The 26245-nt window shown below is 33.1% G+C and overlaps 1 protein-coding gene across 4 annotated transcripts in view; it reads left to right on the top strand.

The window, feature by feature from the left end:
• The window catches only part of LOC116770497 (1-phosphatidylinositol 4,5-bisphosphate phosphodiesterase), a 42992-nt gene that overhangs the window by 13928 nt on the left and 2819 nt on the right, over positions 1–26245 (top strand). For 3 of the 4 annotated variants that reach the window (XM_061520842.1, XM_061520839.1, XM_061520841.1), the window contains exons 2-21: positions 606–733; positions 2384–2497; positions 13733–13792; positions 14176–14313; positions 15042–15121; positions 16645–16881; positions 16961–17127; positions 17549–17759; positions 18000–18258; positions 18474–18650; positions 19458–19611; positions 20465–20622; positions 20778–20984; positions 21192–21356; positions 21759–21963; positions 22195–22326; positions 23435–23612; positions 24147–24350; positions 25276–25432; positions 26080–26169. In XM_061520842.1, the coding sequence (XP_061376826.1) occupies positions 677–733; positions 2384–2497; positions 13733–13792; positions 14176–14313; positions 15042–15121; positions 16645–16881; positions 16961–17127; positions 17549–17759; positions 18000–18258; positions 18474–18650; positions 19458–19611; positions 20465–20622; positions 20778–20984; positions 21192–21356; positions 21759–21963; positions 22195–22326; positions 23435–23612; positions 24147–24350; positions 25276–25432; positions 26080–26169 (3150 nt within the window). In that variant the 5' untranslated portion in view covers positions 606–676. Of the gene's footprint in view, positions 1–605; positions 734–2383; positions 2498–13732; positions 13793–14175; positions 14314–15041; positions 15122–15624; positions 15705–16644; positions 16882–16960; positions 17128–17548; positions 17760–17999; positions 18259–18473; positions 18651–19457; positions 19612–20464; positions 20623–20777; positions 20985–21191; positions 21357–21758; positions 21964–22194; positions 22327–23434; positions 23613–24146; positions 24351–25275; positions 25433–26079; positions 26170–26245 lie in introns of all 4 variants that reach the window. The other variant, XM_061520840.1, reaches the window with a different exon arrangement.

The following is a 26245-nucleotide window of genomic DNA, read 5'->3' as shown; positions in this document are numbered from 1 at the left end:
GTCTTTCTCAGCTCCGAAGAGATTTAATTTCACGCTAACATTTCTTGCTCTGTTTGCGAATTGTTATCTCCAATTCGTCTTAATGGCGGGTAAATAAAAACAGACAGCTTAATGGAATTAATATGAGACGAGTCATTACGCTACTCACTTAGGAAATTGTACCAGATACCCATAACACTGCATACATAATACTAGACTTTGTTACAGACTTCGTTTGCATAACCATAATACTATTACAGATGTATATGACATTGAAACTAATCATCTAATAAGCGAATTAATTTTTAGGGATTTTAGATCTTATAGGAGACTTATTTCGTACACTTTTTAAAGTAAACCAAAAAAAAATATATGTTAAAATCCGTTCAGATGCTCCTAATATTGCTCTGAAAAATATTATTAATTACATATTAGGACACGTGATAATATCAATGTAGGCACAAAGAGAAACTCAAGACCGTTTATTTAGTTCAACAACACATACTTGTTTTAAGGTACTAATAAATTAAGTTCCCCAGACTTTAAATAAGCTGCTTAAACTGTGAACTTGGCGTTCAAGAATCCCCGGGGCTTGCACACTTCATACATGTATACACTTGTTACAGGATATGGCAAACTGTTAGGTCATCAGCGGGTGTGAGGGTTGAGGACTCTGAAAAGCTGATCATCCATCACCATGACCAAGAAGTTCGAGTTCAATTGGCAGATACCAGTTCCAGAACCGCTATTACAGGTAACAGAGTTTATTGATGCCTGTTATTTCTTAACTAATAAGGAAATTGTGTTTTGTTGTTTCATTAAATAAATCTTTGACGTATATTTTAAAAGTCTTTTATCAAACTTTTTATATATCAATACTGATAAATTCCTACATTCCTGTAACATTCTACTCGTATTAAAAATTTAAAGAATATGTCACGAAGTTTGTTTGCTTGTTAAAACTGTACAATATCGTATTGGACTGATTTTTCGAGTCTCATATTTAAATATCCGGTTGTATTTCAGTACATCAATCTTAATTCTTAACCAACGATATTTATACTGAATCCTTAGTGCTAGTCCGCTTCGAGCGGAAAACTTGAAAGTTTGTCGTTTATAAGCAAACTCTGTCTAGTTTCAAATAATCGTATAAATTAATAGTAAATGTATTTGTTGAATCATTTTTTCAGTCTTATTTTGATGACATTGGTTTTATCTGTAATTATTCAGAACGTTTCCTGTCTGATTAAATAATATTTGCCACGGCTCACCCGCTTCTATACAGTGATAATATAAAAAAAAATATCATAAAAAAAAATATTATAAAAAATACACCAAAAAAATATTATTAAAAATAAACCATATTATAAAAAGAATACGAAAAACGAAAAATAATTGTAGAGATTTTTGTTAAAATGTTGAATGAGAAGCCAGCGTCCGCGGAACACTAAGTTTTACGTCCTAAGACAAAAGTGATGTACATACATACGTTTTTGTTCAAAGCCAAAATGATAAGAAGAATCTCGATCCAAAGATTACATTAAAAGGTCGTTTATATACGTACGTGAAGTTACCATAACAGTGCTTTTCATTTCCCTAAAAATAGATATAAATAATATAAACTATCATAATGAGTAGGACTATTCCGTAAGACTATATTAACAAGACCTTCTTATGTAAAAAAATCTTCATTCTGCATTAATTTCTTCATTGGTATATCAGATTACTGGAAGTATATGGAAAGGTGGTCACGAAACGTCTTTGTAAATTCTGTACAGCTTCTGCAGGAGATTTGAATTTCAATTTGATATCTTTGAAAAAAAATAAGTAATTTCAGAAAACTTTGATATAATTAACTTTCTCTTAGTTTGATATCTTTTTTCATTAAAGTTGATAAATATCTTACCAACAATTAATAAGTAATTATCGATATAATTTTTATATATGACTTCACGAAACATAAAATATGAAGTTTTTGACCAGTGTACATATCAAATTTTAATGAATACATAATATATAAGGTATTGATTTGTACTAAAATCCACCTAGTATTATATATGGGAAAGTTTGTGAGGATTTGTGTGCATATTATGTATGTACATATGTTTGTTGCAATTTCCCACGAAATCTACGTAACAGATTTTAATTATACTTTAAATTCATGTAATCTAGACATTTCATGTAATGAGACATAGGTCATTGATCGCAAAATTTCGTATGTATAATTATATTGTGTACATTAAGATTTGTGACACAGGCAGTAGACACTGTGACTTTTACCCTATGTATTGTTTTATATGTACGTACTCTGACCCTAATTACCTCACTCACACGTACGAAGACGCGGACAAAAATTATCATTATAAATATACGTTTATTATAGTATCTAAATTTTTTTGGACAGGGTGCAACTTTCGATCGCTGGACGGAAGAGAAGGATAACACGGAGCTGGAACAAAATTGTCTGTTCAAGGTCGACGAATACGGATTCTTTATTTATTGGAAGAGCGAGGGAAAGGTACGTATTATATGATAATTATTATTTAGTCGAAAAACTAGTTATTAGGAATAATCCATCGTCCTCGCCTTAGATATATTATTTCTTATCACTTTATCGAACTTGATGGACTTAAATTAAACTCTGATTTCCTTATACCTCAATATTTTTTTTATATTATCACCATATTTTGCTCGTGATAGCTATATATAAAATAATAGAAAAAAACAGTAGTATAACCGTCAAAGAGTTTAATTTATATATGCACCCGAAAATCTTAGTAATCGTAAACAGACTTAAGTTTGGTTGTTTCGTGTAATACGACAAAATAAACAAAACTTACTTAAATGTTACATTTATATAACCAGTATTATTAATTATCAGTTATAAATATTAACCCATCAGTATTAGAACACTTATCAAAGCTATCTTGTACATACTTTCGCATGGGTGTGATCGTTTTCAACATAGTAATGGCTACGTTTGTTCAAACTAAAATATGGTTATAGTTTCGTCCATTAAACTATAACTATTATGAATAAACAGCATCTGAGTCAGGACAGTTATTTCCCGCGGGTAATATTGTTGTGGAATTCGGATGTGTTTGATTTAAATATACCATGGACCCAAGGCCAGACGCCGGGAGCGTTACGGTGTTGATAAGGAAAATAAACAGTGTGATAACAAACAGCTGGTAAATACACGGAACGCTGGATTAAACACCGCGAGAATACCGTAACACCAAGACTATTTGATATTAATATAATGTCAAAGTTGTATCTGACATAAGAATTCTAGAAACTTTTTAGACATCTCCATACTTTAAGGCCTTCTTAAGATCTTTGTTTCTCTGTGCTTTAAATACAGAATTTTTGTTGTCGTTGGTGTTTGATACCTTTAGTAAATTTATATGTAAATATATTAAAATAGTCTTAGTATTACACTTTTTATGCAGTACATCTCCTATGTCTGCATTTAATTGTAGTTTTGTTGTTTTAGATCTACCAACACGTGTAGTTCGTAATTGTGACTTCAGTCGAGACTGTTAAATTTTATTTCATTCAAAACTCAATCGCGGATCTTGTCTCCTCCATTCTACACGATACTGGCAGAATATATTGTGCACGCCTTTGCACGGATGAAGGCCATATTATAAAAAAAAAGATCTATGGTTCCCCGTGAATGGTAGTCTGTGCAATTTTCTATTTTAATTTTGCTGATTTTAAACTTTTTTTATGATCATTGTAATTATAAAACACCAAGTTATTATTAACACTGGCCTTTCTCGTGACTTCATCTACATTTTATAATGACATAAGTTACGACTCCTGCTGAAATTACGGCCAAGTTATTCGTTGTTGTATCAGCTAGTGGAAGTCTCATCTAAATTTGCCAATCCTTTACTGAGACCGACAAAATCCAGACAATGATTTGAAAAATATTATTATTTATAGTTAATTTGAAAATTTATTACTTATGAAAGGTTTACACTTTTATTATATTTATAAAGAGCTACAAAACTTTATTTATCAAACATAAACAACGACAATAATAGAAAAAATAGTGCTGTCGAAAAAAAACATACAAAAATATATCGATAAAAGTATTTGAAGCCATTAAAACAAATATTTATGTAGCTATAAAGCCCAGGAGTAGTTTTAAATTGAATAGAAATTCACTCAACGTTAGTATTTTAGTTTAATGTCATTGACCTCATTCAATTCATTTATACAAACTACGTAATGAAAAGATTATGAAGAAAAACACAGGTTTATTCAATAGTGTTGTATATTATATGTCATATCTACGATGGCATCTGGTATAAAATAATTCTAGTACTTCTAATATATATCTAACTCTATATACGTATCACATAAATTAGATAAGATCGTGTCTAAATATTAAAAACTCTTTTTTTAATTCTAGACACAGTATATTAATAATTTATGTGAAACAAAATATTTTACCCGCTGTTCCATAGAAACAGAACATTCGATGCCTGATGCTACTATTGGCTGGACTCAATTTTACCACTTTTAAACTGTTCTATATTAACTATACGATGAATACAAATAGTTGTGTGCTAGATTATACTATCATCAAACATATTATATAATATTTTGTTATCAAACGATTCCTTAGGAGGACTGTATATCTGTAGTTTCAGTTAAACTCACCCTTAGATTGTTTACAGCCAAGTCTCTATTTGTTGATACTCGATTTGAATGCTCGATCGTTAAACGTCTGTACGACTCCAAATTAAACGTTTATGACTCTTTGAAGTGTACGTAATTAAGAGAAATCGGGTCAGCTATTCTTATATGTCGCTAAAAGCACTTTGCTTTTTTCATAACATTACGTATTCTACGACCTTACGTTATTATTGTTAAGTAGCTGGGAGGTTTCTTTGAGGATATCAAAGAAATTTTTTTCCTTTATCAAGAACGTGTTGTTATTTAGAACATGTTCGTTAGATTTCGTATATGTTATGATACATTAATGATATCATAAATCCTGGTGATACTGATGCGGGTTGAGTATTTTTACAGTGAGCGTGCAACCACTTGACACTCGACGTAATGGCTTAATGTTCGACTGGGGTATTTTAATTTTTATATTGCTTAGTACAGATGCATTATACTCGTATGTATCACATTTCGAAATCATGTCTTGAAATATACTGTTCAAAAGCTTATGATGTTTACTTGTGTTAAAAAATTTATTAAATCCCTTATAAAAATAATATATATATATATGTATATATATTTTCTTATGGAAAACCAAGTCCCCATATAAACAAGGTCGCGATTATTTTATTGAGAACGAAATAAATTTATTATGCGATGTGATTATTTTATGTGTGTTGCTTGAAGTTTTTGTGTCCTTTAGCTTTTTGTTTTCTCGAAAATTCAACAACAAAATATTAGTTTCACTTGTGCCTAACGAAATGTCTTGAAGAAAGCTTACAATGAAATATAAAAGTTCCTATTCACCAACATAGGTATGTTAAAACATTAAGAATTAAGAAAATATAAGGTCTATAGTATTATCAAAATATTTAATTAAATCTAAAGTATGTATTATTAACATTTAACCTCGTGATGATGAATCGAACTGTATATGTACATACATAAGGTTCTTATATCCGGAGCAACTATAGTTGTGTAGAAATATATAACATAGTGAATAAATAATGGGATAATTCAATCGAATTATTACCTTTTCACCAATCGCTGTTAGGTTGGCAACATAAAAAAACATTAGGATCGCTAGAAACAGTGCAACATTAACTCAATCTCTTTGATTGGAAGCAAACAAACGTACAAGTGAAGCTAACAGAAGCGTGTTAGTAAAACGGTTTTGACACATCATGATTACAATACTCAAATATAAATAAATTAACATATGTATTTCCGCGTGACATTATCTGTGTTGTGGATAAAGAAAATATCAATTAATAATAGAGATGAATTTGGCACAAAGTTGCACGTAAACACTGATTAAAACTAATGATAGTAATAAATACGACAAATTATTATGCCAAAAACATTCGTTCAATTACGCCTCGGCCAAAGACTAGTACGGATTTGCACTTACAGATACTAACGTTGGTTGCGCTTCATGTTTCAAACTTTGCGATATTTTTTCGTTACAGCATTATTTGATAACGCCTAATTTGAGGTATCTAGATTTAAATGTGAATAGAAAATACATAACAACCTTTTTGTGCTAAGAATTTGTCCAGACTGTCGTCTGCTACATACATCTGAAAGCTGTTTCATATCTGCTATTGAATTCATTTAAAAGTATTAAATTTACATCACAGCATTAAGTTTTGTTCGGGAATATGAGAAGAATTATAAGAAGATTTTAAAGGAGATTACAAGGAGTGGTAGTTTTAGAATAGGAATATAGATAGATATTTCAAAGAGAAGACGTCTTATGATTTTTTGCGATGTTCTGACACGAAACCTTGCTCGTTATTTTGGTTACAAGTGTTGTGGAGAGATACAATAACGTCTTCGAGTTTTTGTATATGGCAATTTTGTTGTTAATTTGTTTTTTTATTATAGCAAATTAAATATCTGTATGGCGATCGTTTCTTTTATAACGTTCTAGAAAAAAAAATATCATGAAGCTTTGTGATTATATATTAAAAATAGTTTGCCGCAAGTAGATAAGAGATTTTGAAATGTATCTTTTACGTCACAATTTTTTTAAATTTACGATAAAAATCACAGTAGGCATGTCATCACTTGCCGTTCTTACCTCAATTGAATCTATTGGACCATCATGAACTCGTCGAAGACAAATTACTTTTACAATAGAATGGTCAGGGTAATGTAACAGACGTGTGCATCAATAAACTACACACTGGGAGTTTCTAGTTTTCCATTCTTAAACATACACTGATACATTATAATATGTGAAGGAAAAATTCTAGGGGTGGCAATGCAAAACCCGTGCTAGGAATATCATTCTAGTAATGGTGAAGAAAATTGAGACGATTTTGATGAAATAAATAATGTTTTAAATAATTATTAACTTCAAAGAATAAATCACTTATCTATAGACAATAGATAGGTACCTTTTACAACGCATTCAGATATCAATTCAAACCTTTTTCTATGCACTTCTGGGAAAGACTTACTCACGAACAGATTTAGATTTTATATTTAATATGAGGGTTTGTTTATAAAAAATTCTTGAATCTAATCAAGTCATAGGATTACGTTTTAATTCACAAATATCATATATGCGTTATTTACTACAAACGTATCTGCTGATTGAAGTTAGTAGCTATTAATAAAAGAATGCTTTATCTAGTTTGACATAATCACACTACATAATACTATTAACGTAGTTTATGGACCGAAAAACGGGAAACGTTAAGTGCTGAAGCTTATACTAAGCCTACACTACTACACTATATACTACACTATAAAACTACTACGAACCAACCTAGTTCTCTGAGTAACATATGCTCATCTGACATGACATGTGTCTTTAAGACCTAGATCTCGCCAACAGACTGACTAACATTGTTAGTTTATATCTAGTTTGTATTGTCTTGGTAACAATCGTGACGTGCTCTAACAGATGCGACACTTCCGTTACCCAGGAGCTGATGGCTATTGTTGGTGATAGAATCATTGTCACCGCACAGCTTGGTGACAAACACACGGATAATACAATCATTGTGTACATTGTTATTGTACCAGTTTCCGCTAAATCGATGATGATAGTAACTTTTATATAGACATATTTGAATAGTTTTTTGAATGTAAAGAACAAATATATATATAGATTTGTTTATACATAGTTTTTTCAGGACCTTTGACTTGCGGATTTCGGAATTGACTTCAAAGAGGAATAACTAAGACGCGTGTTTAAAAAAAATAATATTTACTTGAATTTGACTTGACTCTATGTATATCACTTGAATTCATATAAAATACAATAATTATTTCGTTTCCGTCGTAATCACTAGGAAATTCTTCATAAAGTATGGCCTTTACCGTAATGCTTAACTTAAAATCTATTCAGCAGTCTTTGTGATACAGAGCAAATAATATCCATAGATAAAATTCATACATGATAATTATTTATAGGGGAACTTCTAAGTGATGAGTTGGTTCCAAACATAATATATGAAATACACGTACAACCGCAGATTTGCAAATGCAGATCCTTTCAACGTTTCTCGGGAATTAAACAGGCATTAATAATTAAATCAGTTTATTCAGGTTATGTTTAACGTTTCCATTTCGGATTGTAAAATTTAAATCGATTTCCGTATTATCGCGAGTTTAGTTATTATTGTATTTTATACAAAACTTGTATAGCTTTAAAATATCCGATAACGTCTTCGGGTATTCCAACTACGACTGCCAAGTTTCATATAAATTCCTTTAATACCATCCGAGAAAATTGCAACGTATGGCTCCAGCAGCAATGTTAGAAATCAAAAATTCGCTTAGTTATTCTTTACTGAATATCTTAATATTGTTATTGATTTATCAATAACAATTACAATTATCAACAGCATAATCTTCATCTGTCTTCAGAACCAGAACCAATACCTAATTGTGTAAAAATGAATTTTTGATATAACGGGCTCCTGGTCTCAAAATTTAGGTCTTGGGGTGTGCTGTAAATTCTTATATTAAGAGACAAAATGTGAGTTAAAGGTCATTTTGTAATGTTATAAAAGAATACGGAAATTGATTCGTTTTGTTCTCCCCTTAAAACTTTGCGTTCATCCTGTAAAGCAGGATATTTGGAAATGTGGGAAAGCTTGCAGTCGTACGCATTATAATTTAAGAATTTAATAATTATTGATTGATAACGTTCCATCATAATCATCTTCATACCATTCCAGGATGTAAAGCCGTGAAGGTAGCACCTCTTCATCTGAACTCACAATCAGATACTTTGAAAATCATCTTCATAAAGAAAATTTCACTAAGAAACCTGTAACATTTCTTTCTTGTTGAAGAGTTTGAAAACTTTCTGAAAGAATGCACTGAATTGTATAATAAAACTTGTATGTTAGGAATATTTGGTTATTGAAATATCTGAAGAAGTTTTTCCTAAAACGTGCTTGCTTTGATTTCAACAATTTTTAATGTATGCGAATCTTACTTAGACTGTAAATGCTACTGTTTGTGATAAGGTGTGAGTTTTGTTGATCCTGCAAGCGAAAATAACTTAACGGATTTTGATCAAACTTTAATAAAACATAAACTATAATTAATCCCAGATTTTCCTGTGGTTATCAGGGTTCTCTCATATCTAGACAATAGTTATATTTTATATAACTTTCTGAGGCTCATTCCGAAATTCATGCTGACAAAGTTACGGCCAAAAACTAATCTAAACCAATACTCTTTTCTATACTACTTTCGTTTTAAACTCTTTTGTCTTAAAAAAACTATTAAAAACTTTTTAGTTTGGCAATTCGCTGTCAAAATTTAGGAACATAAAATTGACGGAGAATATATGTACAGCTTTAAGGTTCCTTCGTGTTTCCTCCTCGCAGTACTTAAGATTATAATTCGTCCAAAAAATAAAAACGTTATCAATTGTAAATTATTGAACGATTCCAGTGCGAATCAAGCGATAATAAAAAAAAATAAACAAGTGCGAGTCGGACTCGCCCATGAAGGGTTCCGTAACAGCAAGTAGATGACATAATATAAAAGTAATGAGATCTAAGACACTTTTGCGAGCTTTATTCATTTAAATAGTATAAAAGTTATTATAGTGCGTTGTAACTTTGATAGATGTTTTATAAAAAAAACTGGGTGTTACATAGTGTTTGTATGAGCGACAAAGTTTTATATACGTTTTTTGAAAATGTATTATTTCTTAAAAACTAATAATGATATCTCGTTCAAACAATTTTCGTTGAAAGTTTTTATTGAAATCTACGGCATATATATTTTTTGTTTTCTCATTTACTTATTTTAAAAGTTAGAGGACACTCATTTTTCCATTTTGGAAACGTCAGATAGACGAAAGATTTCAAACAATTGATTTTGACGAAAAATGGTTTAGGAACCTTAACGTCTTTTTAAAGCCTTATCCATAAACACCCATCACGTATAGATTAGCTGAAAAAAAATTTTTTTTTGAATCTTTTCCATGTATGGAGTGCCTCCCTTAAATTTTTAAATTTATTAATTTTCATTCAAAATTTGAATAGCGGTTACCAGAGTACATCAACCCACAAAGTTTCATCTATGCAGGCCCAACAGTTTCGGAAATAAATGGCTGTGACAGACGGACGGACGGACATGACGAATCTATAAGGGTCCCGTTATTTGCCATTTGGCTACTGAACCCTAAAAGGCGCTTGATTTTTATTGGTAAATATAGAAACGAAACAAAATGGCGTAAACCGTTGTGTATGACGGCTGTGTATGGAGGTTTATTCAGTCTGACTGAGTTTATGTCAAGTCAAGTGTCTTGTGAGCACAACATTAAATCAGTGATGAGTAAACGGAGGATAAATCACATACCACGTGAACGGGTATCACACACGCCATGATATGTGAGGGTTCAGACAAACACAAGTAATGGTTAGGTTATTTAAGTTATATAATATTTAAATATGACTGGATTAGCGTTAAATGTAAAGCAAAAACAGATAATAAAAATCCGATTCCAAAATTATAATTTATTTTTTAAATTTTAATTGACTACTTTAGTTCAATGTGTGATTTTACAAAACGAGCCAATGTGCTTACATGTTAGTAATTATTTTCTGGTATATGTACGGAAGTCTTCATATAATATAGGTACGTACTGGCAATACAGTGTACGTTAAAAATTTAACTTTTCTCTTTTTCATCGCTGTCAGGAAAATGCACGCGTTACGTCAATGTACACCGGATCTGGATTTTTAATACATTTTAGAAATACATATATGGAGACCTTCAAATAGAAAGAACGTCATATAAAAAACTCGTAATATTATTTGAGAGTTAAAAATATAAATATGGCATATTATTCCTACCACTAATGGTATTGAAGTTTTTATAATGTTTATCCATCCGTCTTATTGTTCCGATTTCTCTATGAAACACAAAAATCTGATGATAGTTGTCAGAAATTTACCGTCATTATTTTTAGGCCTTTGAAGGAAAAAGACTAATAGCAATTTTAAAAAACCTCTGTTTTATAATTTTGAGTGGCAATACATATTAATATACAGCCGAGGCAGCAGAATTTATTTTAAAAACTAACTTCGACGAAGAAGTTTCTGTTTCATGAATATTTAAATTTATTAATACTATTAAAAATAGCGGAGAGAAACTGTAGAATAACATAACACTCTAGAGAAAACGAAATATTGCCATTCATAGTCATGTATGTAAACAATTGCTTATATTAAAATACAGTAGTTTAAATGTACATAAAAAACTATTGAATTTGAGCTCTAGTTAATAAGTTACTTAAGAAAATAACTTCTTATATTGGTTTTAAGACACGTGTACTAAAATTTTATTTTCAAGCAGAATTAAAACTTCCAAAATATCAGTATTGCTCAAAATCTAATTTCTGATCCTAGTATATTTAGTACGAGTTCCCTCCACCTGCGTAAATACCTACAGATTAAACTTTTTTTTTCACGACACAGAGTAAACCAGCCTATTGTTAGCCTTTTGAAAGTTAGCATTGCTTTATTCCGATAATAAATTTAAATAAAATCTTCTTTGGAAAAGCTACCAGACTAAACACGTGACAACCAAAGGAAACACATTAATTTTTTCCAATATCGTTGTTTAAGTAATAAATAAGTTTTTTATGCTTATTTGCAAAACATTACGAAAATAACTGTTTTGCTCATGGAAATTGTAGATATTGGCGTTACCCGTCCTATTGTTGGCACAACGAGTAGGAAGTGCATAAGAAAGTGTCTCCTTGTCATCAAAATATAAAAAAAAATCCCAATCTATATTTATATGAATATTAGATATTTTTTTGTTAAATCATCCTACATATGTCCTACGCGTTTTGTTATTCTGTAATTTTCGAAAACTTTTACTTCAATAACTACCTACAATATTTTATTTAGTCTGATTAAGTTTGTATAGTGGTGCGTGAGATAGCAATTTGTCGTCTATTTCCTTTCAAACGTAGGTTGAGTATTATAAGGATATTGTAAGTAGGCGGTTTGTAGTTTACAACACTTCATTTTCAACAAAATTCTGATGATCTAAATAAATGACAATATTATTAGATTTTTTTTTCTTATTTTTGCTATGGCTTCAATCATACTGGAATCGTGGAATATTTTGCCAATGTCAATGTTTTTATTTGGTAAACGAATTATAATCTTGAGTACTGCGCGGAGGAAACGCGAAGGAGGTTGACGAAAGGAATAAAGGCGTTTAGAGGAAATTTGTTTTTGAACTATCATTATAAAGAATGACAAGAAATTGCCAATAAAGATAAACCATGCGATACTACCCAAATATTAATTTAAAACATTTTCAAATATATCACAAAATAACTTATTAGTAATGTTTGTAAAAATTGTAATATTAGCAATAAATCCAATAAAATAATTTTGATTAGTTTATTATTTCCTATATTTGCCCTTAAAATAAATACACTTAGATAAAAATATGAAAGAATTAAATGATCTTCAAATGTAACGTTTTATTACGGAGTTATATAAAACAATTTTCCAAGTATTACTAAGTCGAATAGCTGCAATAACTTATTATGTATAGAGCTCTCACTTTAATAAAAAAATCGTAGTAACTATTGCAAATCACTAGTATATGTATATGAAGGTGGTGTTCCTTAATGACTTTTGATTCGATTTTCCAATAGACAAATAATATTTAACTTTTTTTGAGCTGTCTGATCCTAATAAGTCTATGGTTTCATTGATATTTTTTTTAATATAAAATTTAAACTGCCAATAATTGGAGGAGCGCCAGCTTTCCAATGATTCACTCCATCTCTTATAAAATTTCTTAGTATTTGTCTTAGCGCCGTCAAAACTATCAGTGTTTAGGTAAAAGAAAACTCATAAGAAAACAGAAATACAATTTTTGTTCGGTTGCTTCATAAATTAAAAAAATAAAAATAATGACGAGTAAAATTAACCAGCCGATACAGTCGAGTTCGCTTCTATAGTTTGTTATATTAACAGAGTTTTAGTATATTAACTAGAAAACACGTAACTGAACATGAAGGGCATAAAATCCTTGTTTTTTAAAGCTATAATTAAGTAAGAAATAAATTTAATAAAATATTATTAATTATGGATGTAATCTGCTTTAAAATGATATTGACAGAACAGCTAACCACTATTTTATATATATATATCGCCTTATGTATTACTTTTTTAATTTAGATCGATTGGAACAGTTCATAAAACTATCTATACTTTCAGTGTTAATGAATTCTTGATCAATGAATGAACTGATGAAGCATTATTAACATATTTATTATATATAATACTGTGCTCACCGAGACATAACATAATATATGTAAAAGAAGCTAATATTTTTAATTAATATTAGCAGCAACCGTGATCACGGACAGACGAGTTGTGTCACACGACCCCGATTGCTGCAAAGTTACCGAAACGTCGGGAGTATGTGGTTTCAAAATAATAGAATACGCGTAGTAATCAGAAAAATATTAGTTTCATTTGAACGAATACTCGCCAAAGTCTTAGAACTCATCATAATATATGTATGTATTTGACCTGACAATATTATCTCGTCACAGGATGGCGACGTCATTGAATTGTGTCAAGTTAGTGACGTCAGATCCGGGGGTGTGCCAAAGGTAAGTCAAATTTTATTAGAATTATTTATTTCATTTGAAACATATGTATTGATATTATGTTTCAATGTATAAGTATGATGTATACTTCATTATTGTTAGGAAAAATATGTAACGACATATTTTTGTTTTAATTTTTTCATAAAACATAGACTGAAAAATTCATTGATGCTCTCCTTATAAGCGATATACTGGAGTAGTAGGTTCTAGTCCCGTTCGTGTCAATGAAGTTTTCTTTAATTAAACACACATTAATAAGATTTTTATTAAAATACAACAAGTCACTCTCACTTCTTAGAGATTGATTAATAAAAAACAATAAACTGTCTGTTCAACGTGAAACTACGAACTTGTGGTTGGCGCACTGAGTTGTTGTGGCGTTGCAGGATGTGAAATTAAACAACAATTTAGAAAAGAAGCACGGAAATAACTTAGAAGAGAAATCACTGACAATATGCAGCGGGACAGACTATATAAACATAAACTATCAGCATATAGTATGCCCCGACGCCAACACTGCCACGGTATGTATTATTTATAGGAGTTAGATAATAAAATACGCTTATGATAATGATATGATAACGATATCATACTTTTAAATGTTAGGTACATTCGTAAATGTGGATTTTAATATTTAGATGAGTTTCGGATATAAATGTAATTTCAATATTGTTGTTTTATAATACATACTTAAATCTATCATAATTTTACAAATAAAGTTAAAGAACATATCTTTTTATTTAATTAATAAAGTTTATTCCGTTTCGGACTATTCGAAGTAATTTTGTAGTGTTCATAAACATTTAAATTAGCGATCTGAATTATATATTTTATTAATTAACAGTATAGTTTGAAAAGGACATATTTTTTACATCTGAATGTAAGACTAAAACAGAGCATATAATGTAAGTTTATTATCAACTGCAAAAGCTTGCTCTTCCTCTTATATTATTCTCCGTCTTGAAAACCTGAAGGTACACTTCCAGAAGGGTATAAAGGGTATAATATTTAGAAGCAAAAAGCAGACATGATTGACATTAAGGGACAAGAGGAGGTTAGGGTCATCAGAGGTCTTCAGCGGAAATAATCTACGAACCAGCTTATACGTGGTGAACTCTGTGATAGTCCTAAAAGTATTATTTTCAATATTTCTCAAAGATAATTTTTAATATCATAAATTAATTATATAATTAGGGAACCGTACTATTACCAATAATTAATTAATCAGACCAAATTGCTTTGTCTACAAAAGGTTTGGTTGCAAGGATTAAGAAAGATAACACACAATGTAAAAGCAAACAACGTCTGTCCGATGACGTGTCTCAAGAAACAGTAAGTCACACAGACATTTAAGGCTTCGACTGCACGTGGCGTTTAACACAACATTATGCATGCCTCAACAAACGCTTATAACCAGCTGTTCTTTACATAATGTTTTATTTATGTTACAAATTACATTTTTTTTCGGAACATAATAAATATTATGTTAATTCCATACGATCCTTCTCGGCATCACTGAATGAAGAACGTCTAGATTTAGACGTTTAAAAAAAAACGACGAACGTGTCCTATAAAAAATTAATATATTAAAATTTCTCAGTTTATTTTGAGTTGATGGAAAATTTTACCTCGTTGTTATACACGAGGTAATTCAACCTCGAAAAAAATTACACACAACGTGTTTTTGTCCATCTGTTTACTGTTCAATATTTAAGTTTATTTTTTCATCACTATCCTTAAATTTAGTTTACTTTATTAGTGTATATTATGTATATTTATCGCATGTTACTTATGTATATTTATCGCATGTTACGCATGTTATGCTTTCACCCAAGGTCTGGAAGGAGGGTCTGAGAGCCATCACCCATAACAACAAGATCAACAACATCTGCCCCCGAACCAGTCTCATGAAACAGTTCGTCTACATTATATCAGTTCGAGATGAACCATCCCTATAGAGAGCTATATATGATATGTTACGTAATAAAAGTTGCCAGCTTTATTATTCACAGTATATAGGTATATAGAAAGTTGAAATAATAAAAAAATAAATTGTTAATATTATGAATAAATCTCTAACATCATTATATAGTCTTGACACGTGATTCTGCAATTTAACTTATTCCGTTCAGGAAATTATAATTTTAAATTATCCTATTAAAATTTGTTTTCACAGAACATAAAAGTTTTATGTACCTAGTTTTTTTATAACTTTAAAAAAGTACTAATAATAATAATGCTGGCACTTTTAATGTGTTTTCTGTATTCTTAATACGAGAGTTCATCGTGAAGTTAAAATCGAGAAATCGATCGATTTTATTAATAAATCATGAGCTAGCTATACGAGAATATACAACGATCCGAGAATAAAAAACGCTAAAACTATCAGTGTTCATGTAGATCGTAGACGACCCTTAGTAAGGACTTTTCCATACGTTGGCTTTTTTGTATTTTTTAATTTTAAATTTAAAGTATCCTGCTTCCAGGAATTCATTTTCTCTGTAGAGAATAATACAAAACAGAAATAGTTTTGCACTTTAATTGGTGTGACAATTTATCGACAGTAGTGTTTGATCTTGCGACCTTATCGACATAATCAATTTAAGAATTGATCTTGTTCGTGTAGAACCATAAATCATGAATGAAATTAAGGAGTAACATCACGTCATTCAACTAACAATGCCAGTGACCAAAAATTTGTGTGCTCATTTTTTCATGTTTTCATTGTAATTATTTTGATAAATTTGTTTCACATCATCCTATTTCGCTTTAGAACTGCTTGCTGCTAACAATACGTAATGATAATTACCAAATATAATATTAATCGCAATCTAAGTGTCATTTTGTTATTACAGTTGGATGCGTTTGTCGTTCCTAACTGATCCAAAGGGCAAGGTTCCCGTTAAGGTGGTGGCGCGTACATTCGCGTCTGGTAAAACTGAAAAGTTGGTCTACCAATGCCTGTCCGAATTGGGCTTGCCGTCGGGCAAAAACGAGGCAATGGAAAAGGAAGCTTTCACTTTCGATAAATTTTACGCTCTATATCACAAGATCTGTCCGAGGAATGACATAGAAGAACTGTTTAGATCTATGTAAGAGCGAGAATCGGTATTGGATCGTATCAGACTTCTCGGTTGTAAATATTTCAAGTTGTACATTAAATTATTTCAGTACTCAAGGTAAATCGGAACGAATCAATTTGGAGCAGTTCGTGAATTTCTTGAACGAGAAGCAACGCGACCCTCGTCTCAACGAAATCCTGTACCCGCTGTATGATGATAAGAGAGCCCTGGAAATCATCACCGATTATGAACAGAATGATGAAGCCAAGAGTGATAGTAAATATATAATTTACTATATATTTTATTGAAATATTGTGCGTTTTTTTTTAAATTGTATACATAGGCCTTTTTGGTTTTATTTTAATCGATATGATGCATGGGTTTCAAAAAAGATGGGTTTCAATTTTCTTATAAGAACAGTAGTTCGATGGATTAATCGTTGTTTAATTCCTATAATCAAAACTATTTATTTACATATTCATATTACGTTCAGAAATTAAATAAACAAATGTAAATTTATATCGTACAGAAATAATTTTACCTTGCCTTCTATATTTTCATTGATGGATAGCATAGAAGAAGAATAAAATTAAACTTCTTTATGTTTGCCGCATATTTTACCAGATTTTTTTTGGCAGCAGTCTAATAGAACGAAAACTCTATTCTTTAAGTTCATATTTATCTCATATTCCTCTAGAATGTCTCACCAAAGATGGTCTCATCCGCTACCTCATGTCCGATGAAAACGCTCCAGTGTTTCTGGATCGTTTAGACTTCTATATGGAGATGGATCAGCCTTTGTCTCATTACTATATCAACTCCTCACACAACACTTATTTATCTGGAAGACAGTTCGGAGGGAAAAGCTCCGTTGAGATGTATAGACAGGTCCTTCTAGCGGGATGCAGGTAATTTTGAAAGGAAATACTACAAACCCTTAGTATGTGTTCTAATCATTATTACACTGACAGTTTAAACGATTCATAAGAGGTATATGAATTTATCATCAGTGAGTTAATGATGAATAGTTCGACTAAGACTTGTAATATTTTTATTTAAAGTCAACCATTGTGTTTGGCTGTAAGGAACGTCTTAAAATTAAGAAAGCAGGTCAACCACAACGTTGACGTTAGCGTTTAACGTTATAGATGCGTGGAATTGGATTGTTGGGACGGTAAAGGGGAAGACGAGGAACCCATTATAACTCACGGCATGGCTATGTGTACGGATATTTTGTTCAAAGACGTTATTTACGCGCTCCGCGACACGGCCTTCGTGACGTCAGACTATCCGATCATACTCTCCTTCGAAAACCACTGCTGCAAGGCCCAGCAGTACAAACTGGCGAAGTACTGCGACGAGATCCTCGGCGACCTCCTGCTCAAAGAACCTCTACCTGACTATCCGGTACGTTTTAATATAGCGTGTACACTAAACGTAGCTATGGTATATAATATTATGATTTGGCATAGAAAGCGGAGCTGAATAGATCGCAGACAGGAAAATTTAAATGGAAGGTGAGATTTAAATATTATATGAGTGTATATTTTACTGTTAGTTGCAGAGTCGCTTTTCTTACTTAAAGCAACTTAATGTATCACAGCTAGGTCATTTGATTCCAGTTAGAGCCCGGCCAGCCTCTGCCTCCGCCGTCGATGTTAAAACGCAAGATCATGATAAAGAACAAACGTCTGAAAGCTGAAGTTGAGAAACAAGAACTGGAACTGTTCAGACAGGGACAGTTCGTTATTGAGGATGAGGTGAAGGAAGACGCCTCCGCGCCCATGCCCGAGAAAAAGGTGATCATGGGATCAGAAGCTTTTCATCATGAGTTTTTCATATTCAAATGTACTTCATACTTTACATATATGAAGAGAATTTAATGTACATTTAAATGAAAGCTCACCCACATTGTAGATTTGGACTAAAGGTCACTTTTATCTACTTCTTTGTAACATACATACATACGTAACACACATACGTATTTTAAATATTTGAAAGAATATTAAGTTATTTCCAATGCGTATTTAACTAATCGTAATGAATTAAACTTGCAATCAATATTCGGCGACTACTCAGTATTCGGCCTATTCGGCTACTCTTATATTCGGCCGGATACCGAATAATTCATGATGTATTGTTATTTTGCAACAATACCTAAATTTGTCAATTAGAAGACAATATTGAGTCGATTTGTATAAAAAAATTTTTAGATATTTTTTTCTTATTTGTAATGTACGTTTGTTGGATGAAATCTTGTTACACAATTCGGAGTCGGATAACTTCGACTGGTTGATTTGAAATCTGTATAAATTTTACTTTTAATATGTAATGTGTAATTCTTTCGAATAATAAAAAGAAAACTTTTCTTTATATTCGGCTATTCGGCCATATAGTTTCTCGATTATTCGGAATTCCAAATATGGCCGAATATATTTTTAGTATATAATGCCCGTGATCACGGTTGCTGCAAAGTAACCGAAACTTCGGGAGCATGTAGTTTTTAAAATAATAGAATAGGAGTAGTAATCCGAAAAAATAGTATAAGTGTTAGTAACAATTATGGAATTGATGATCTTTAAATAATAATATAAAGGGTCTTTCAGCCTGAAGAGATAGTAGCGGAGGCTGCGGCGGCCGGGGACGACGCCCCTCCCCCGGTACAGTACACGGGCTCTACGACCAACGTACATCCCTGGCTGTCCTCGATGGTGAACTACGCCCAACCCATCAAGTTCATCAGCTTCGAGGAAGCCGAGAGTACGTATTTACATCTCAATACTAGTTTGCAGCCGCGACTCTGTCCGCTCACTTCAGAGTTACGCTCAGTGAGGTGTTAGTAATATATAGTTAAACAAAATAGTTACGGTAACTGTTAAGGACGTCTGTCATCTGTAATGTGTGGCTTTATATTGAACACAGCTGGAGTCCAACGGTCCATGAGGTAGCGATTCTTGAATTAAAAATGTTATGTATGTAAATTATTCGAATAAGTGAGCTATATCACTGACAAATTTCACGAAAATTAGTTTAGTAGGTTTACATGAAAAATCAACAAAAATCCTAAAAGAATCCCAATTTATTATTTATTAATATTATTACGATTGTTTCTGTACGGACAAATAGTGTTACGAACGCTCACGAACGTAAAAGCTTGTTTAGCAAATGAGATATTTAAACACGGACTTTATGCCCATGGGATTATCCGTAATATGAGATTTCTCTACTATCATAAACCAAGGAATTAATATTGTAGCCATCGCGATTCAACGACACACCGAATTGAGTACCGTTTTGCACTAACGATGAATGAGCTTAGCAATATTTTGTTTGTTTTCAGTCAGATAACGAAAACATATATTATAATTCAAACAATCCAGAGGATAGCTATACAGAATACCATGCTGACTAAGCAGCTAGCGCAGTATATATAGATAGAATATATATATAGATTTATAGTGTGCGCGTGTGCGCGTGTGTGTGTGTGCGTGCGTGTGCGTGTGTGTGTGTGTGTATATAAAACTGAGGTTCAAACTATTACAATGAAATAATAATAAAATGTCCTATGAGATGAATAAACCCTACATCCTTTAAAAGCTTGAATCTCCAACAGAACGCAACATCCATCACAACATGTCCTCATTCGCGGAGACCACAGGCATGAACTACCTCAAGTCCCAGGCCATAGACTTCGTGAACTACAACAAACGACAGATGTCCAGGATATATCCCAAGGGAACTAGGGCTGATTCCTCCAACTACATGCCTCAGGTTAGACTTCGACACTACTGACAAAGATATCTGTCTGTCTAACAATAAAAACTTTGGATAACAAATTGTTGCTATCCTAACCGTTGTTTCCGCAGATAAGTCCATTTCTTTGTAAATCAAACTATGGCATACTTATCGCCTATTTTAATTTCCAGGTGTTCTGGAACGCGGGCTGCCAGATGGTGTCCCTGAACTTCCAGACGTCCGACCTGCCGATGCAGCTCAACCAGGGCAAGTTCGAGTACAACGGAAACTGTGGATATCTCCTCAAACCTGACTTCATGAGACGCGCCGACAGGAGTTTCGATCCCTTCGCCGATGCGCCAGTAGATGGTGTCATTGCTGCACAGTGTGCTGTACAGGTATGACTTCAATGAAGCAGAAAACATACTAACTTTCGTAAAGTCGGTTAAAATATCAACAATAATCCAAATATATTATTTAGTTTAACAAGTAACATTGTGTCTGTTCCGGCCCTCGTGTGGTCAATCATCTAAATCATAGCCTGATTTATTCACATTGATTTTTTACCAACTTCACTGTAAAGAGGTGTATGTAATTCTTGTCAGGTAATAGCCGGACAGTTCTTGTCAGATAAGAAGGTCGGTACTTACGTGGAAGTGGACATGTACGGCCTCCCGACAGACACTATACGTAAAGAGTTCCGCACACGCATGGTCCCCGCCAACGGACTCAACCCGGTCTATAACGAGGAACCCTTCCTCTTCAGAAAGGTATTCAGGAGTATACTTGAAGTAAAATGAGGATTCGTAAACATTCTGGCTGAACAAATAACAAATATGGCTAACCCTAGGCATTAATTATTTTAAAAATTAATGAATTTCCCTAGAACAGCTCATTATTATAGTTTAATTCTGTCAGTTTTGCAAAAAAAGTATCGCTACCAATTGTTTATACGTTAATTATATTTTTATATAAACACCATAATTATTGAACTACCTCCGAAAACTTAACATAGCAAAATGAAAATTTGAGTGCAGACAAAAACCCCTTTAAACAGATATTAAGAAATACGAATTCATGTTCTGTCATATCATGAGTGATAATTACTGTACGATCCCTTTGAAAAACACCTCAAATTAAACAAATTAGATTTATATGTAATATTTTTCCAGGTGGTACTTCCAGATCTTGCAGTACTACGTTTTGGCGTGTACGATGAGAACGGCAAACTGCTGGGTCAGAGGATCCTCCCGTTGGACGGCCTCCAGGCGGGCTACAGACACATCTCGCTGAGGACCGAAGCCAACTTCCCTATGTCACTGCCCATGCTGTTCTGTAACATAGAACTTAAAATCTACGTTCCTGACGGGTTCGAGGGTAGGTCGGACAAATTATATTATAATATAAGTTAATTTTGAATACTTTTTAGAAAATGTATATTTTCAGTCATATCTTGCTAAAGTTGCTACAAAGGAATAAAAACGTCAGGTGTATGAAGTACTATGATAATTAAAAGCGCCTTGTGTCGCCAACCCCAGCTTCAATAACATTTGATTCATGAAAGTTTCAAATAGTTTTATAACACACATGGCTAACTCATGTCATCAGATTTTATGGCGGCGCTGTCCGACCCTCGGGCGTTCATGGGGGCGGCGGCGCAGAGGACGGACAACATGAAGCAGATGGGCATCGAGGAGAGTGGACCGGAGAAGAAACCCGCGCAGGAGGAAAAGAAAGAAGGTCGGTAGACAGAGAGGGGGGGAGAGAGAGAAAGAGAATATGTGTATATATTGTAATATTTGGAGGATTGTTTATTCAACTAAAATAGCTCTGGGCGTGTTAGCCTCGAAATCTCGATGCAAGCTAATTCCATACATCTGATATTTTGGGAAATATGTCGCTTTTAAACTATGAGAGACCAGCGTTTTTGTTGAAATTTAGCGATGTATTGCTAATATATTTCTATGTATGTAATAAATATCTTCATGAAACATTTTTTTTCTAAGAAACCAATACGGATATTGTTCAAAATATATTTATAGCTTGACAAGGATATTATTTTTATTAGATATTCATATAGTCCGTGTATTCTGTGGTTTGTGGCGCGCAACCCGTGTTTTTGATACGTAAGAGATCAGTCGCTTGTAAACCTTCATCGTTCGACTTCGTTTTAATAAAAATTATTAGTTTGTTATGTTAAATTTTAACAACCACGAGTTCTGTGACCATGTGGAGAGTGTTTGATAGAGGTACACGTTTCACTTTTTCCATTCCATAACATTCTGTTTGTGTTGAACGGCGGAAAATTCTGGAATTAATTATCCGTGTTACGGGAATAGTTAAAAGTTATGGCGCAATGTAAAATTTACGAGCAACTATAAAATTTTAATGAATTAGAATTTTCAAAGTGTCTGAACACAATTAACAAAATTGGCTATCCATTTGTTACGTTGCTTTTTGTAACGGTTTACGACCACCATGCCCGTGTGATGAAACTACGTGTTACTTCAGATATATAGAGACTCCAGATTACCAGCAGTTATTATTTTTGCACTTTACCATCAACATATTATATCAATGAACAACTGGGAACTGTACACTCATTGGAGTACAGAAAATTTAGCCCAAAATTACATCGTCAGTAAACACAAAGAGCTTTGGCAGTTTTTTATTTATAAATCTTCGCACATTATAGGATTAAAATAACTTACTGAATGAGATGCGAAAAACTGTACGTGTATAGTTTGAAGATGAATAATTTGTACAACAGTTGGTCCTTTTTTCAGTCTTAAAATTTCATTGCTTCGCCATATAGTCATTTCAAGTGTTTCCGTGTCTCAAAATCCAGAACCTCTGGTGTTCGAGCCGATCACAGTGGAAACCCTCCGCCAGGAGAAGGGCTTCATCAAAACCGGCCGCAAACAACAGAAAGACCTGGAGGCGATGAAGAAGAGACACTCCAAAGAAAAAATGGCGCTACAGAAACAACAGTGTGCCGCGTTAGAGAAACTCATCAAGGGCAAAAAGTGAGGATATACTATTAGGACAGATATTACATAGTCGTGTAATGAATAATGGTTTACTAGATTTCTGTTAGGAATTTGCTTAAAATACACTTAACCCAACCATCAGCACCAACTATCACCCGTGTCATGTGATTTCATACAAGATATAACTTTTCCGACATGTTCTCTCAGCAACGGAACGGATTTTCAGGACAAATCTTCGCCTATATTTTAAAATAGCTTACGAAATACCTGTGTGTCTAATATCATTAAAGTCAACGCAATGCTTTTTGTCTAAAGACACAACACACGCTACACATCCATCTTCACAATAATAACATACATACATTCTATAGATTCTATTGAAGTCTTGCATGTTCATTACGCTTCTTAAAAAGCATTAATATACTACAGTGACTGGGAGACCAGACGAAATATTCTATCTCTTTCTAATGAGATGTTCTTTATCCATTTATAAGTCCTTATCCTCTCTTACCTGTATAAACACTCAATTGATTGGCCAATACTGTACTCTATATATGACGTTGCCATCAGTCGTGAACAGCTGAGCAGCGACGCAACGTTCCGCACAGCCGTGGGTGAACAGGCCGGGGTTTGGGGCGAGCTGGTGAGGAGGCAGCGGGCCGAGAGGAGCGCCGCAGCCACCGTCCGCCTCCAGGAACAGAGGGAGCTGCTCAAGAGGATCGCGGAACAGGCGCAGCAGGCACAGATCAAACAGCTTGAAGCCAAGCACGAGAGGTATGAGCTATGGACTGACATAGGAAGGTCGCTGCTGGATTGTTTTGGAGGAAGTATCAAGCTAGCAGGCAGTTTAGTATGAGACCGAGCAAGGAAACCAGCTTCACAATACAAAGGGTAGAAGCTGTGGTACTAAGGCATACTTGGGAAATGTATTTTAAGACATTCATATACGATTCAATATACTAAGTTTTGATGAGACTAGGTTTTTGTGCAGTAGGAGCCCGGATCAGATGCTTCCACTAAATGCCTAATCCGGAACTCGTTGAGATCTGTTCTCTTATATATGAACCTTGGAAACTCTCTAATATTTCAACATGCCGGGTTGGTTGCAGTCACAAACGGTTCAGTGTCCAATCCTAAAAGATCATGAACTAGTGTGAACTTCACTGATTCGTTGTTTTTCTACATATTTTGCTGCTAGTTATTGAGGTACCTTTCTGTATTGGCCGTCTGTGCAAAGAATTTATAGCTTCATCACCATGCTACATATATAATCTATTACAACCGAGAACTTGAAGACGTATACATAGTAAATAATTTTAATAATAATTTATGTAACTTAAATTAAATGGTATGATAACACATTGCACACCTTACCCACTAAGAGGAACATCGATTTCATTCGTAAAGAGATCAAAAGTTTGATAGAAGAGTAAAAACATTTATACATCTACAGAATCACCTTCTCTTCTAAAAGAAGATCTCGCTTACGGCTTCTTCTTAAATCTCTGATGTTTTAATTTAAACCCATCGAGCTATTGAAGAAACTCTATAAAAATAACTAGTTAGAAACTAGGAATAATTATCTTACAACTATTTTCATACTTCTTGAATATACATATTAGGAAAGATAATATTAAAAACTTTAGCCAACAGAAAGACGCCGATAAGAAATGTAAAATATTATAAAACTGGATTTCAGAGAACTGAAAGAAATGAACACTCGCCAGGCGAAGATCAGTGTGGAGACCAGCAAGGAAGTAGCCAACGACAAGACGCTGAAGACCAAACAGGAGAAAGACAGGAGACTGCGAGAGAAGAAACAGAACAACACTAAGAAGTTCATGGACGAACGGAAGGTCTGATACAACACCCTGTATAGTCATGAATATGTTAGCCGTAATACTAACTACTAGTCTTATGGCTTGACGGTTAGGGCTGTACATTGGTTTAGCAGGAGCTTCATTTGTCAGCACCGGTGCTCTTGATATGTATGTAGGTACGTATACCTTACTGTATTCCTGGACTCCGCTGTAGGGAAGGAGGCACTCGGACCAGTTTTCATATGAGGATCAAGGGACTACACTTACATACTTACAAATATAACGTAGGTCTTCAGCCTAGTTTATAATTACTCATATTTAATGTTAGCCTTCAATAATTCCTACTCTTTACTATTAAGAAAAAGGCCAGAAATAAGTTAGAGGTGATTGAATGGTCAAAAATTAAAAAAACATATTATATAACAATGAGCAAACTACAAACATGAGTAACAAATACGAAAACAAAATGTATTACGTGTACCGAGCTTCCGTCCGCCACCAGGCGAGGGAACGGCCGACTCTGAACAAACTCCTCACACAGATTACCACGGTACCGTCTAATAAGAGGGAGTCCTGTTAATAATATTTATATAAAAGTAATCACCTCACTAGCTAATTTAAATAATAGGGTTTTGTAGACGTTAACAAAGGATTTAAAATATTTTTTAAAATGTAATTTTCAGACGCAAACAATAAAACAAAACCGCGAAAAAGACAAGCTGAAGGCGTCCCACGACAAGCAAATGGAGGAACTCAACAAGGATATTGATAACGTGAGCGAAATACGAACTTTAGACGAGATATTCACAATACTGTATTTTCACATTTAACCATTCATTCAGTTCATTT

Source organism: Danaus plexippus, chromosome 7 (genome assembly GCF_018135715.1).
Source record: "Danaus plexippus chromosome 7, MEX_DaPlex, whole genome shotgun sequence".
NCBI classification, from domain to species: Eukaryota; Metazoa; Arthropoda; class Insecta; order Lepidoptera; family Nymphalidae; genus Danaus; species Danaus plexippus.
Note: the sequence above shows the minus strand (reverse complement) of the source record. Positions and strands in the feature narration are given on the sequence as shown.